At 36.9% G+C, this 14,391-nt stretch overlaps 2 protein-coding genes across 2 annotated transcripts; one reads left to right on the top strand and one right to left on the bottom strand.

Moving 5' to 3' along the window:
• Positions 1-374: 374 nt before the first annotated feature.
• Positions 375-6,116, top strand: LOC132038448 (uncharacterized). The gene is made up of 7 exons (XM_059429120.1): positions 375-2,075; positions 2,167-2,282; positions 2,858-3,889; positions 4,375-4,831; positions 4,925-5,078; positions 5,451-5,544; positions 5,643-6,116. Exons 1-7 carry the CDS (start codon positions 864-866, stop codon positions 5,758-5,760), a joined length of 3,183 nt encoding a protein of 1,060 aa, XP_059285103.1. The 5' UTR covers positions 375-863; the 3' UTR covers positions 5,761-6,116.
• Positions 6,117-7,823: 1,707 nt separating this feature from the next.
• On the bottom strand, positions 7,824-11,902 carry LOC132038440 (zinc finger CCCH domain-containing protein 1). The gene is made up of 5 exons (XM_059429112.1): positions 11,816-11,902; positions 11,625-11,706; positions 10,103-10,935; positions 9,560-9,704; positions 7,824-7,857 (listed from the first exon to the last, which is right to left on the bottom strand). The coding sequence occupies exons 2-4, from the start codon at positions 11,704-11,706 to the stop codon at positions 9,600-9,602; spliced, it is 1,020 nt and encodes a 339-aa protein (XP_059285095.1). The 5' UTR covers positions 11,816-11,902; the 3' UTR covers positions 7,824-7,857; positions 9,560-9,599.
• Positions 11,903-14,391: the final 2,489 nt, after the last annotated feature.

Genomic DNA, 14,391 nt, shown 5'->3' with positions numbered 1-14,391 from the left:
AAAATTCAATTAATATATATAAATATAATCTATCCATAATTCACTAAATAAAAATAATTATGATCCAGTATTAATTAATTGTCTTGGCTCCACTTCTAATTACTACGTAGATACTTTTCTTGGTGGAGGATAATAAATACGTACCCTACTTGGTAAAATAGTTGAAGTGAAAAAGAATAGTGAGTAAGAAAAAGGAAGACGCTCTCATAAGAAATAGATAGGCATGTGAGTAAGGAATTGTTTGGCTTTACCGCAAAGTAGGAAAAAGTAACTTAAGAAACGGAGTGATTTTTATAATCCAATCACGACCCCACATTTCTCCCAACGGCTCAAATCCAACGTCTCTCTATTCTCCCTTTTTTGCAAGCTCCCTCATTTTCCTACACCAAACTTTGATACTACACATTTGCACTTACAACTGTTCTATTCATGAAACACAACAACCTTAGCGAAAAAAAAATAACACAACAACAATAACAACAAGAGCACCGCACCACATATGCACATCTTTCGTCTTGTTTAAGATATTTGTTCCACTAAGTTCCCATCTTTGTTTGTTTGCTCCTCACTTCACATCTACTGTCCTCTTCATTCTTGGCCACATAACCCCAATTTTTTCTTTCTCCTTTATTCCTTTTTCCATGTGGAAAATTCTGAGTCTCTGTTTGGAACAATTTTGATAAACTTAACAAAATGAATGACGAGAAATAATCGGCGAGACGTGCGTTCTCTGCTTATTGACCTGTTTTGACGTTTCAATTACCCGAAAAAATAACTTCCTCCTTTGTCTTGCATTCAATTTATTGAAAGACAGAGAGAGAGAGAGAGAGAGAATGGATTGTTATTGTTGGTGTTATTCTTGAATGTATCTTTGTTTATTTTTCATTGTGTTTCTCCTAATATCTTCTTCTTTTTTGATAGACAAGTCATTTTCAATTAATGGGTTGTTTCCAATTTTCAATCTTTTACTTTGGGGTACGTTGAAATGTTCAAACTTGTCTCATTTTTGTCAACAAAGAATAATAAACATAGCATTCTTGATTGAACAAGGGTCTGAAGAAATGGCATCTTCTCAGGTAGAAATTGCTTCTTCTTCTTCTCCCTTTGGTCATGTCCTTAGAGATCGTAATAGACGTGATCGATGTACCCCTAGAGATACCAATACTTTCCAAAAAAATCTCAAAGATTTGGTCCATACACATATACATTCTTCTTGCATTTCTTCAAGTCAACCCACCCCTGTTAATTCTTCTGATACAAATGAAAATTCACATCGTAGACACGGTCATAATAATAGTCATGTTGACTATGCTGATTTATGGGTTCACAAACCACAATGGGACAACAATGAGAATAGTCCAACAGCCACTAATAACAAATGGGATAAAGCTAGAGAAATGGTTCTTTCTTCTAAGCCAAATAATAAACAGAGAGATATTTCTTCTTCTTGTTCGCCTGAAACTGTTGAAGTTCCTAATTCAGGTGGTGTTTCTACGCTTGTTCGTCGATGGAGGGATTTTGAAACGGTGTCGAAAAGCGTGAATTTGGGTAACAATTCAAATTCAAATCCAAGCAGTGCTAAAAGTAATTGTGAAAATGCTTCATTTGCTGATACGTGTGATGAAAGTTCGGTTGATGGAAGATTTGAAACTCCGGTTATGAGCGTGAATGGCGAATCGTCTGGTGATTGGGAACTGGCGTATAAAACGGCTATGAATGATCAGGTTAGAAATTTGGATAATAATAAAGAAAGTGAGAAGATCAGAGTTGCTGATATTATTAGGAGATTGGCAAATGGTGAAGAGAATAATCATGAGAATGAGCATAATGGTAATAATGTTACTATTCTTGCTAGTGGCGAATCGTTGCCTCGAATTAAAACATCATTTGATCATTCAGAACAACAACTGCAGCAAAGGAATTTTTTCCCGGTATTGCATTCGCCTAGGATCATTAGAGGTCGACAGGCATTGAGCGATTTGCTCTTGCAAATGGAGCGTGATAGATACCGGGAACTTGAAAGTTTTAGGGAGCGTAAAGCTGTTTCTAAGTTCCAACAAAGAGGTCGTATTCAGGTTTGCATTTTGCTCTCTAATCTTTAATTTTACTGATGACTATTGGAACAATCATTTACCATTTGCTGATTAAATCTTCACAATCCAACAGGCTTTGCTTAAAGTAAGATTCCTGCGTCGTGTCACAGACGCCAGAGGTGATCGATCAACTAATGGAACATCGTCCGAATCAAATAGAGGGTCTAATTCTGCAATCATGCATATAAGGTAAAGGTCCTTGTTTAAATCAGTTCCATCCATGCCTTTATAGATTCCAAATGTCCATTGCAAAAGAGTAATCTGCAGTTACCTTACGGAGAATGTTATTGATCATCAACAAGTTTTTCAACTGCTTAAAGTATGAAAATTTTAGAGGAAGGATGCTATCATCTTGCTCAATTGATTTGACTAACATGACGAAAGAATGAAACTTTTAACAGTTCCTATTTGTTTGAAATGTTAAGGCAAAGAAGACTATAGTGGGTTGACACAAGTCGAGTGAAAAAACAATCAATTGGAATTTTAGCTTCCATTTGTTCAATTTTTTGCGTTCTCTGAATATATAGAATGATGGTCAGCATAGAATACCTTTTGTGGAATGTATAAGAAACTAACAGTTGAAGCTGAAAACACGTATGCGAGTAGTAGGTCCCTAAGGAATTATCACAAGCCTTGACTTCCCCTTTAAATCAGTATTTCTTACAAGTTTGTGTGGTTCAAAAGTAATCTATTATCCATTTGGTTCTAACCTATCGAATCAAAGTTATGGAATACATCAAAACTTAGACATTAATTCATTTCAGGGAAAGGTTCAATACAGGAAGCCAAAATGGTGTAGCTGACTCAAGAAGCCTTTCAAGAGAAGCAGCAGATAACACCCAAGAAAGCCGGAATTCCACACCTAATCAGCAAAAAGTACAGAACTGTGATAGGGAGAACAAAGGCTGGTTAAGTTTCCATAAACTGGCTGATAATCATGCTGTAAAAATTGGAAATGAATTACCATCCCATAAGCAGAGAGAAGGGAATCAGCAACGGGAGATTATCAAGGGGAGCACAAACAGTCCTAAATCGGAACTTCCTTCCACATCTACACGAGAGAATAGTCCTCTAGAGCCTAGTGAACCAGTGACTCTCCGCATAAAGGTGATAGATAACAATTCGCAAGTTGGAAAAGTTTTTGCATCCAATCAATTGCGAGAAGAGAATCACCACGGGGAAGTAAATGAGAAAATAAGTCCCCGAAGGATGAAAACAAATGTAAAAGTTTCTAGCTCATCAAATCCCCAGAAAGAAATGCCATTTCATATCCGACCAACTGACAACTCTAGTAGTCCGAACCATAATGAGGTAGACCGTAGTCATCAAGCAGTTAGCCCAAGTTCAGATATTTCCCATGACCAAGCTAGCTGGGAAAATACAAGCTGTCAAGATAACCATGACAAGCCGCTCGAATTTGTAGAGACCCCAAAATATCCCAAGGATAGTGAACAAAGTTTCCATAGAGAAGAACAAGATGCAAATAACCTGCAGCATGCAGGAACTAGTAATGAGTGGTCTAGTGGGAGCACCAAACCTCAAAGTGACTGGGAAGAGGAAGCTACCAACCAGAATCTAGTGGACAGTGATTGTGGCTGGGTAAGTGATTATTCTCACACACCAAGTGGATGGGATGAACTACAGTCTAACTACCAGCAGCAATCAGAATCCAACCAAGACTGGGTAACCGATATTTCTCGTCCACGTGAAGAGTGGGAAGGTCTTAGGCAAGCAAGATACCAAGAGATGCTTGATCCTTTCGTAGAGAAGCATGATATTCGCCAACTTCTTAACAGGTAATTACAATTCCTTGCATCTGATCTGATATTAATCATATATATTTATTCTAGTCATTGATGCACCACTTGGATTTAGGTTTATTTTGGTATTTATGTACGATCCTTATGATCCAAAGACACTTTGCCTGCCCACATTAATGAAGCATAAAACAATCAAGGGAGAATATATAGCAAACCATTAGAATATGATTTTCACCAAGAGTATCAGATAGAATTGAACCATTGTTACAACATGAAGGCTGTCATAGAGAGCTCACAGAAATGAAAGTGATACTCGAATGAAAGGTCATAGTTTTTTTTTTTTTTTTTTTTTTAAGCTGAAGAGGAAGGTCATAGTTTAGATGTTATAGTACCCCTTATTGCCAATGGAAAGTGATACTCAAATGAAAATATCTCAATTAGCTGTCTATTAATTACTAAGCTTCTGTAGTATAAGCATAGTCTGTGATTTGCACTTACTTTTGCTCTTTATAAATGTGCAGAAAAAGTGTTTCAATATTTCTTAACAGTGGTTTGAGAGAGAAAATAGATCGACTAATGGCATCTCGCTCACAACAACTACCTAATGCAATGAGCGGCCAGCTTGAGGAAGAAGTACGGGCACGTTTGACTAAAGAAGCGAGCAAGAAGGAGGAAGTGATATCACATAACGAAACACGAGGGGCCGAGGGTGAAAATGATGAGGAAGAAGCAGACTCGGGTTATGAGGATGACTTTGAAGATGACAATACTCCAATTAGACAACAATACCTCGAACCTATGGAATTAGTTGATCAGAACAAAGCTTCACATATTTTACAGTCGTGGAGCAATAATCAAGACCGGGGTGTCAGTGATGACTCCTATCACCTTCCATCTAATTCTTTACCACAATCTCAATCATCCAATATTTACTCCCATCACAATCAACAATGCTCCTCCACTTGTCACCCTTCAATTGTAAGTTATTTTGTTTTCCCTTTTTCTTATTCTTGCAATGGCTTGCCTGATATCCTGAGTTTGAGACTAGTCATAACGACATGGCATTAACAGGAAATGGAACTGATATATGAATTGCGAGGACATATGGAGCAACTCCACCAAGAGATTTTTGAAATACGAAGATCAATAAACAGCTGCATGAACATGCAAATGAAATTACAAAGTTCCATTAAGCAGGAAGTTGCAGCTGCAATAACTCAGTCAGGTGAGTTGGTTGACTGAAATGTGAAAATATAAGATACTCACTATGCGCCATCACTGATCATAAAACAATTTGTCTGTTATTGTGTGTTCCAACTTCATAAAACCCTTTATAACCTATAAAAAAAAACTTGATAGGAGAAATACCAACACCGTGAAGTCGTTTCACTTCTTATATTCTATACCTTATTGAGCTTTTTTATGGGGGATAAGCTTACCTTAATGAACACTTTTGAATAACTACCAAGTAACTTCCAAGATCTGGCTTCACTTACGAGCTTCATATCCATGTGATATTTTTCTTTTCTTTTCTTTTTTTCCTCTATTTTCTTTTGGTTCTACAGAGAGAGTGGAGAGTAACATTTTTGTAATGCAGGTCCAATGATCGGGAGTAATTCAGATAAGAAGGGAAAAAACAGAGCAAATTGTTGTATTTGCTATGAGCAGCAAGTTGATTCTCTCCTTTACAGGTACTTGGCATTGATTGAAGCAAGAATTTTTCATTTAGGCAACTTAAAGTACACACTAGAAACTAGTAATATTAATAACATCTGTCCATTCTTTTCAGGTGTGGGCATATGTGCACCTGTTTCAGGTGTGCCCATGAATTGCTTTGGGGTACCGGAAAATGCCCGATTTGTGAAACCCCCATAATAGATGTTGTTCGCGCATATATACACTCATGACGTACAGGTTTAACCGGACTTTGTTCTGCTAATGCCTGACTTTTTGTCCAATGAGAGATGAGCCAAAGGATGATTTTTTGTTTCCTTTACCTTTTTTTTTTTTTTGTTTAATTGAATCTTGTAAGCCATGGAACTTTTTTATGGCTAATTTATTTGTCTATAACAGGTTTAGAGTTAGTGGATGAATGCTCACTCTCCGCTGGTTTACACTAACAATCTTTTGTATACAATAGGAGAAAAGAAAGCAAAGTTCTTTCTATGACATTTAGAATTGTGTCTTTTCAAATTCTTTGTAACAACAATTCAAATGAAAATTGGAGAGTTCCTTACATGTAATGAAGCTACAAGCATCTTAGGATTATCTTCTCATTGGTTTCTTCTTAGAACAATCAGAATGAAAGCAGCAAAACTCTTTTGAAAGCAAGGGGATGAGGATGGGGTTTCACTTCAATCCAGCTGATAAGGAAGAAAAATAGTACAGAATCAATCTCTATAGCTAGGGGAATGTTATAGCTCAGTTGGTTGGCTACTTAGCATTCCACCTTCTCCGTGGGAGTTCGATGATTTGATCAGCTAGAGTTTGTGATGGTGCTGAATAGCGTCGTCATCTGCATTTAGCAATGAAATTTCAGCATTAAGATTTGGAATAAAGAAGCTCTTGCCTGGCCTACGTCCTGGGGCTATAGTCCACTGTCAATAGCACAGTGCCTGGTGTGCACGTCATGAGTTTGAACTATATACCGGAAAATGCTCGGTTATAAAAAAGAGATATAAAGAAGCCTTTGCTTTTCAGGCTTTCTATGTTCAACTTCAACGTAAAGCACATCGTCAGATAAGGCATGCGTTAGAGTTACCCTTATTAATGGAAGAAGTGCCCACACTTTGATACACTGCTTGCTTTCGCTCTAATATATAAACAGCAAGAGTAGCATGTAAAAACTATCACCGTTGCATTTGTTGTAGCGTGGGTTAAATTACCATTGCATTTTTTGAGTGACCTTCATTACCTTTAACTTCAAGTATATTTTCTTGGGAAGGGCAACGATAGCCAAGCAGCAGTACTATTCTATTAGCTTGTAGCACTTATTCTACTAGTTTCGCCGCTGCATAAATATTAGCCAACGATTAGAGACTCAAAACACACAGAAAATTACACCTTAAAGACAAAGAAGACATTTTAGTTAAGAAATTCGAATCAAACTCAGCTAAGTTAGACCTATGATCACTACTTGAAAAAAAGTTTTTTCCCACCGACATTCTGTGAGAAATTTGTTGTAAAAATAATTTTCCCACCTCATTCCCGCCAAATAATATCATTCAATAGGAAAACACATGGTGGAAAACAAGTTTCCTTTGAAACAACGCGGAAAACTTCCTAATTTTTCTGTGCGGAAATTCTACTATTTAAGTTTTTCCCACCAGCATTCGGTGAGAAATAGCCACTAGAAATTTTTCAATGGGAAATCAATGGGAAAATAGTGATTTTTTTTTAGTATTGAATTTTCGATACCGTGAGATCTTTAACTTCCCAAGGAAGAAGAATTGGGCCTTTCATTTGATCGCGGATGCAGGTTAACTCAACTAAACCATCAGATCTGAAAAGTTCAATGTCATTTCCATTGAGGCTTTACTCTAGATTATACATACATAAAGACGTTGACACAAGTTTAAAGGTTAGATTTAATCACCAAGTCTACAATTTCAGTCACCTTATAATAATTCAGCCCAGCCAAAAGGATATGATATCTAGCTGAGATAGATAGACCAGAAAATGAAGTGAACCATTCACTAAATCCATAATGCAGGCTTACAATTCCAAGATGCATGACAAAGGTAACAAAAAAGGAAAACTACATGCTTTAATGCAATACAGGTTGTAATCAGCTTAATCAGCTAGAAACTTATATCAAAACATATCTATCTACTCTTCACATTAAAGGAGAGTGGGTGGGGATACTGGGCGTTCAAGTCAATGTGCTATTCTTCATCTTCTAGCTTCAGTGTTGTTTCAAACTTCATGATCATACTCAAGTCTAATCTGCTGTGGACATACTCAGTCATAATCTGCTTTGAACTTGGAACAATCAAAAGTGCATCCTGCCAAAACAGAAACTAATTCAGGTACTATTGACGGTATCTGCAGTTATACGATTTTGTTTTTTTCTTTGGGAAGTGGAGCACACGTCACGTATTATATCACCATATTCACAAAAATAATAGGTGAACAACTGAGCATTGCCACCACTTTCCATTTCTATAAGTTCCATCTACACATCAACGCCTTAACACCCATCAAGCAAGTCATAACCGCGAAACCAGAGTCTATTAGTCTATTATCTTCAACCAAACACTAAGAGTAGCACTCTGCAAAGACAATTAACCATCATGGGATAGCATAGTCACCCTTAAAACTTGCAGAGAAGTCACAGCAGAATCAACTAAATCATACTTAATATACTGCAACAGAAAATCATAAGAAAAACAGGAAAGTACAAAGACAGGAATCTTGAAGTTGGTTAAGGACAGGATTAGTAAATTCTAGCCTACAGTGAACTTGGGTCCCTTACATATTTCTTAATTAAAGTTGGACTTGGCTAGTACACTTGGTTTTCTCTTAGCTCAATTACATCATTCTACTTGAGTAATTATATAACTGCGTTTACAGTTCCACCAAACCCCAGAATTACTCGAAGAAAATCATACATATCTTATTTTTCGTTCTTCATCAAAACCTGGAATATTGCCATTCCTGCTGGTGTTTGAAGCAGAATTCTACATTTGAGATTTAAAGAAATCATAATCGTTGGTAAGTGGTAACCATGTCTTTAGCATAATTAAAAACCAAAAGTGGTGTACAAGGTAGAAAAACTTGTGAAGTGCATAAGTTAAAAGGCTCAGAATTCCCAACAACCCATCATCATAAGAAGCTGGATCTCCTTGCTTATAAACAGTCACCAAACTTTAATAAAACCTCGGAAAGCTTGATAAAGCAATGAACAAAGGGAACTTTGTGAAACTCAAGACAAACAAATTCACTGAAAGGAAACATTAGAAAAGATTCTTTGGCACAATGCAGATGGCTCTGGGAAGCAGCAGCAATGAGTGGAGACCTGCCCTCATCGTTGATGGCTCGCCATAGTGAAGAGTGGAGCCTTGGTGTTGGAAGAGGGCAGCGACAGAGAAACTGGGGCTAAGGACTACGGATTTCTTTACTCAGTTGAACATGAATGAAATTTGAAAGTGAGAGAAAAACCTAACTTAGTACATACTAATTTTGTATAAAATAAAATGTGTAATAGTATGCCAAAATTAAAATAATAATATTAGTTAGGTAATCGGATTACTTAGAAAGTACTAATTTTGTACAAGAAAATGTATATTATTATTTTAAAATTAAAATAATACTAGTTAGGTATTCGGTTTAAACCGGATATTTTAAGAAAAACAAGTGCTGAACCAGGTACACCGATAATTTAAAAGGAAGAACTGAATGACGAACCGATTTTCCAGTTTTTGTTGCTCTCATTTTGGGAAGTTGGTTTAGGTTTGGTTTTGAACAACCCTAATTCCAACCTATAAGAAAGTATGCTTCTAATACACTTTATTTTTTATGCATTAGGCATATGTTTAAACATGTTGGTACTTATCAAAAACAAATGCTCTAAGCATGTACGTGGAGTATAGCAGGTCGAGAATCGGTTATGCAAGAGCTCTAGCAAGAAAACAGATAGGGTTATACTTTACATGTTAGGAAATGCGCGCACTTTAAATCTAAGGCATCCAATTTGTAGGCACTTACAGTAAAGCAAGATCCACTGAGAGAACTGGCAGAAGATCCATCATTTTCCTTGAGCCGCCATTCTCTTGCGTATTTCGAATGCTGTATTGAATATCCCAAGGGTTGGCTGGTTGCATACATAGCACTTCTTATTCTTTGCATGGTGCTGTTAACCATAACCACCAAAAGGAAAAAAAAAAGATTAACTTGCAATCCGCACACAAGATACAAACAGAAGCGAAACATAGCTGTGTGCACTAGGTGACAGTAGCTCAAACAGATTTCAATGGTCTCTATTGTTTACCAAAAGTCCAAACCAATACAAGAGGCAGCTTTTACTTAAATAAAAAGGTAAATTAAAATACTTGCTGCAGAAGTAGCTCTTGCTATTTCAATTGGTACTTCCATTATATACCAGTGTCCATAGAAAAAGGCACCAAGAAGTCTTTTACAGCGATCTCAACCTTTCATGGTTTTGGGGAAATGGAAAGGTACATAAAAGGGGCTGTTCACAGACCCCATGACATGATCAAGCAAACAAGAGTAAAAGGTAATTGAAATTACCTTTAATGCACAATGCTCACAGAAGTAATGCTTGCATTTGGTCACAACAGGATCAACAAAAGGCTCTCTGCAGATAAAACAAGCAAATGGTAATGCGTCATCATCATCTTCATCACTCTTCTCTGCATCCTCGTCATCCTCCTCAAGCATCCCCATGGCCAATTTTCTTTTCCTCTCTTTCTCAGCTTCCTCCCACTCCTTTTCCATCTGCCAACCAGACTTATAATCTCCACGGTCATGCATAAATTTGCAGGAGTCCCCGTATCCACAATATCCTGTCTCTTTGTAGTCCTTACAGATATCTGGTTGATAGTCAAACCTTGCTGAAACTCTGATGTGAGCAGAAGCCCTCAGAGGACCATGCGCTCCACCAGCTTTCTCACTAGAAATCGTATGTTCTCTTCTCAAACCAGCTCTATAATCAGTATATTGATTCATACCCTTGTAAAATTTCTCATCACCACCTGTCTTGCTTTTTCCCTTCAAAGCCTCCTCTGCCTGCTTCAGAGCTTTTTCCCGAATGGCCCGGGCATCTCTAGAGAAATGAGTCTCGGTTTCTAAAGTTGCTGTTGCTCTACTATCATTTTGAACTTGAATCTCCTTTGAGGACTCAAAATGAAAACGAGAGGATTTTGAATCCACATTGGATTCAGTATCCTTGTTCGACTTTGAAGGTCCGGTTGAAAAGTGTAGCTTATTATTAGCAACCGCTGGCTTCTTCTTGGTATAAATGACTGAACTATCATCTCCTGCATCTTCATTCTCCTCCTCTTCAACTGTAGGACGCTTTCTGATATTTTTACCCTTGGATGGTTTTTTGAAAAAATTGCATACTGCAAATAGAAGAAAGGATACAAAAACATATTGAGCAAAAGTAAAACGCGACAGTAAATTGACAAGAGAAGGCAGAAGCCAGCTCAAAGAGAAAAGGAACTTAGGATTAATATTTGCCAGCGTAGAATACATATATATACATATACATACACACACACACACATATTATGCGAACACAGGGATACTAACAAAAACGGTACTGATTGGAACATTTTACAGTCATCTCCAGTGCAAAACTCGAGAGAATCACTTGTGACAACAAACATATGGACTTGAAAATTTTTTCGTATCATTGCAACCAGAGAAACAAGTTGGATGAATTATGTTTCCATACTAATTTGCCTGTAGAGCCTTTTATAAATCTAATATTTTGTGCTTGCCTGCTTGACGGCACGTAAAGGTTAAAAGCTTAATCAAAATATTAGAACTTGTATAGCTCAATTTAGTTCTAAACTACCAATCTCGCTATAATATTATACAAAATTATATTTTTTTGAAATGGACAAAATTATATTTTGATTTCATTGCACAGGGACAACCACTTATTGGTTCCGGCCTTCAGCTCAGGTCCGAACTTGGTAGAAATTGTGTACTTCGTTCAAAAAGTTACTGTTATGACAAAAATTAACCACAAATAAATTGGATGGGGTTGTTTCCAATTGAGAAAGAGGAGGTGAGATCCTCTTACCGGGAATGGAAGAAGATGGAGCTGTTACCGCTTCAGCTTCGGCAGCATTTGAATCACATGCTGGAGTATCTGAATTCTCCATCTGATAATACAAAGCATTGGAAAAAGGGACAAAGTAAGGGCTTCGGAATTAGCAGAATTTGAGGGGAGGAAAGGGTGATGGAATGAAAATGAGGAAGAAGGGAACTTACAGCTCTGATTTTGCTCTGCGAAAGAGACGGTCGAGTACTTTTCCACAGTCTAACCAAGAGCGGATTCAGGATTTGGAGGTTCCGGGTGCCACACTGCTTTGAACATAAACATGTTATCAATTACAGGGTCAAAATAGAGAATACATTTGGTTAATAATCACTTCTGTTGGGCTCTGGTTCTGGTTATTCATCTTTTCGGTTTATATAGACAAATCGATCGAGCCAAATAAATTAATAACTGCAAAACCCTAAAACAAATAAACTTTCAGTAATATTTCTAATATCACAACTATATATCATCCATTTATGATTTGAGAAAAAATGACCTTAAAAAAGTTAGAACCAGTATGATTAGTGAACCCTGCAAATACAATAGATGCATTCACATCAACACATTGACTAATTTTCATTTTTAGAAGAATAGATGTAAACAGAAGATTGTCAAGGACAAACAAATAATATTCTTTCAATCATATTTTAAACTTCTGCTTTTTCTCTTCTATTCCAACTCTTAAAAGCACCTTACATATTTCTTTCTCCAGTTTTGAACAAAAGGTGCAGATGAGCTTCTGCTCAATCATTCTCAGCTTTCAAGCTAATATGTGTTGTCTCCTTCCTCCCTCTTTTCAGAAGCATTTAAATTAATGAAGTTTAGATGTAGCTTTCTGTTCAAGGAAAACTGTTGTATCAAGTAGTACAACAACAACACACACCGTGTAATCCAACAAGTGGGGTCTGGGGAGGGTGGAGTGTACGCAGACCTTACCTCTACCTTGGAAGGTAGAGAGGCTGTTTCCAAAAGACCCTCGGCTCAAGAAAAGCAAGACAAAAGGTCAGATAAGAATTGACGAAAGTATAGAAGTCATGGCACAATACTGTAGATAAGCATTATGAAGAAAAGTAACAGTACTGCAGCAAACTAATATGATAAACGAAGTACAAAAGACAGCAGATAGTAACAGAAAATCGAAGGGCTGGAAACTACAAACATAATACTACGCCTACTAGCATGGCGTTGTATCATGTAGTGGATTGCTAAATAATTTTGCTGAAACTTTTATTTCAGTTTGTTAAAACAGTTCTAAGTATGTTGATACAACTTACCAGTTTTCAAAAAAAAAAAAAAAAAAAAAAGTATGTTGATTGTTTGCACTCTTATATCTGTGCGGGGATTACAAGTCATGATTTCCTTGATGCTAAATTTTGAAATTCATCAAACTTAAATTTGGATTTCTGATTTTGATGCTCCCTTGCACAAATTAATCATTCAATTGAGAGGCGAGTGGAGGTATGTCCCAAGCAAAAGGGGAAAAAATTGCATCAGAAGAAATTGAACCTTTGTCAATTAGATTCTTTAATTGAGATGAACACCGAAAAGCCCAAAAAACATGGAGAAACTACCGCATATACAGATTGCAGAATAAAAAGAAACAAATAAATAGAAGAAGAGAAACTAAAGCAGTTCAAAGGAAAGAGCAACTAAATCACTCTGAAAACGGCAAACTAGCACAAAACCTTGGAAAAAGTGATGCGTGAAAAATTTGATAGAACCCTGCCATATAGAGACAAGTTCTGAATTTAGTTCTAGGTGCTTATTCTCTAGCTTTCAAACACTGCAGGGAAGTGATAGGAAAGATAAATTTTTCTATGAAGCTGATGACCAACACTACATACCTCGAGCTTTACTGATGGATCTAGAGCCTAGAGTCATTAATGGTATCCAAAATGGCGAATATAGAATCTTTATAATCATGAGAATATATTCATCGCAGATTACAGGGGTGGTGCTGGAAATAATGGGCAACCGGATATCATCAGGTACTTCTTTTAGTATTTAGATAGTTCTCGTTTTGTACACACGCACTACGATTAAAACTTTATAAAAAAGATACCCACGTAAGCGATAGCTCTTATTTGGTTTGGTGATAAGCGGAGTACCTTCCAGATATAAGACATGGCATGTACAGAAAGAAAAAGAGTTCCTTTGGGCAGGAACAAGAATCCAATGTCACTGCATAGTATTCAAAAAATGTTCTTGAGGTGCTTTTTGACTCTTAAAATCTTGTTAACCTGAAAATTGCAATAGAAGTTTCTACTTTGTCTATTTCTATGTGGGTATGAATAGTCAAAATATGCATCTATTGGGACGTACATTGATTAATGCAATAAATTGGCTCAAGCAACTTTAGTCTTTGGATGCAGTACCAAACTTGCAGTAACTTTAGTCTTTGGATACAGTACCAAACTTGCAGTAACTTTCTGTTACCCTACATCTAAGAGATTTGGATTCTACAGCTACATTTCAATCTCAAATTAGTTAGTTCTGAGATACTTGGGCGAGTCGTTCGCTAAGTATTTCGATACAATCGTTGTTTAATCAGGGTAAGCAATATGAGGAGGACCTGATGGACATGATTGACCGGGAAGCAGATGGAAGTGACAGTCTCGAGGAACAGGCTCAGGTTGATTCCTTTTGTAGAGTTGGTGCAGATTGTGATAATGTCTGGAAAATGAGTGGTCGATGGGACCAACTATAAGAGTTTTTGTGAATATCTAATTTTGTCTATCTAATGACC

The sequence above is a fragment of the Lycium ferocissimum genome, chromosome 2, assembly GCF_029784015.1.
Source record: "Lycium ferocissimum isolate CSIRO_LF1 chromosome 2, AGI_CSIRO_Lferr_CH_V1, whole genome shotgun sequence".
Taxonomy (NCBI): Eukaryota; Viridiplantae; Streptophyta; class Magnoliopsida; order Solanales; family Solanaceae; genus Lycium; species Lycium ferocissimum.
Note: the sequence above shows the minus strand (reverse complement) of the source record. Positions and strands in the feature narration are given on the sequence as shown.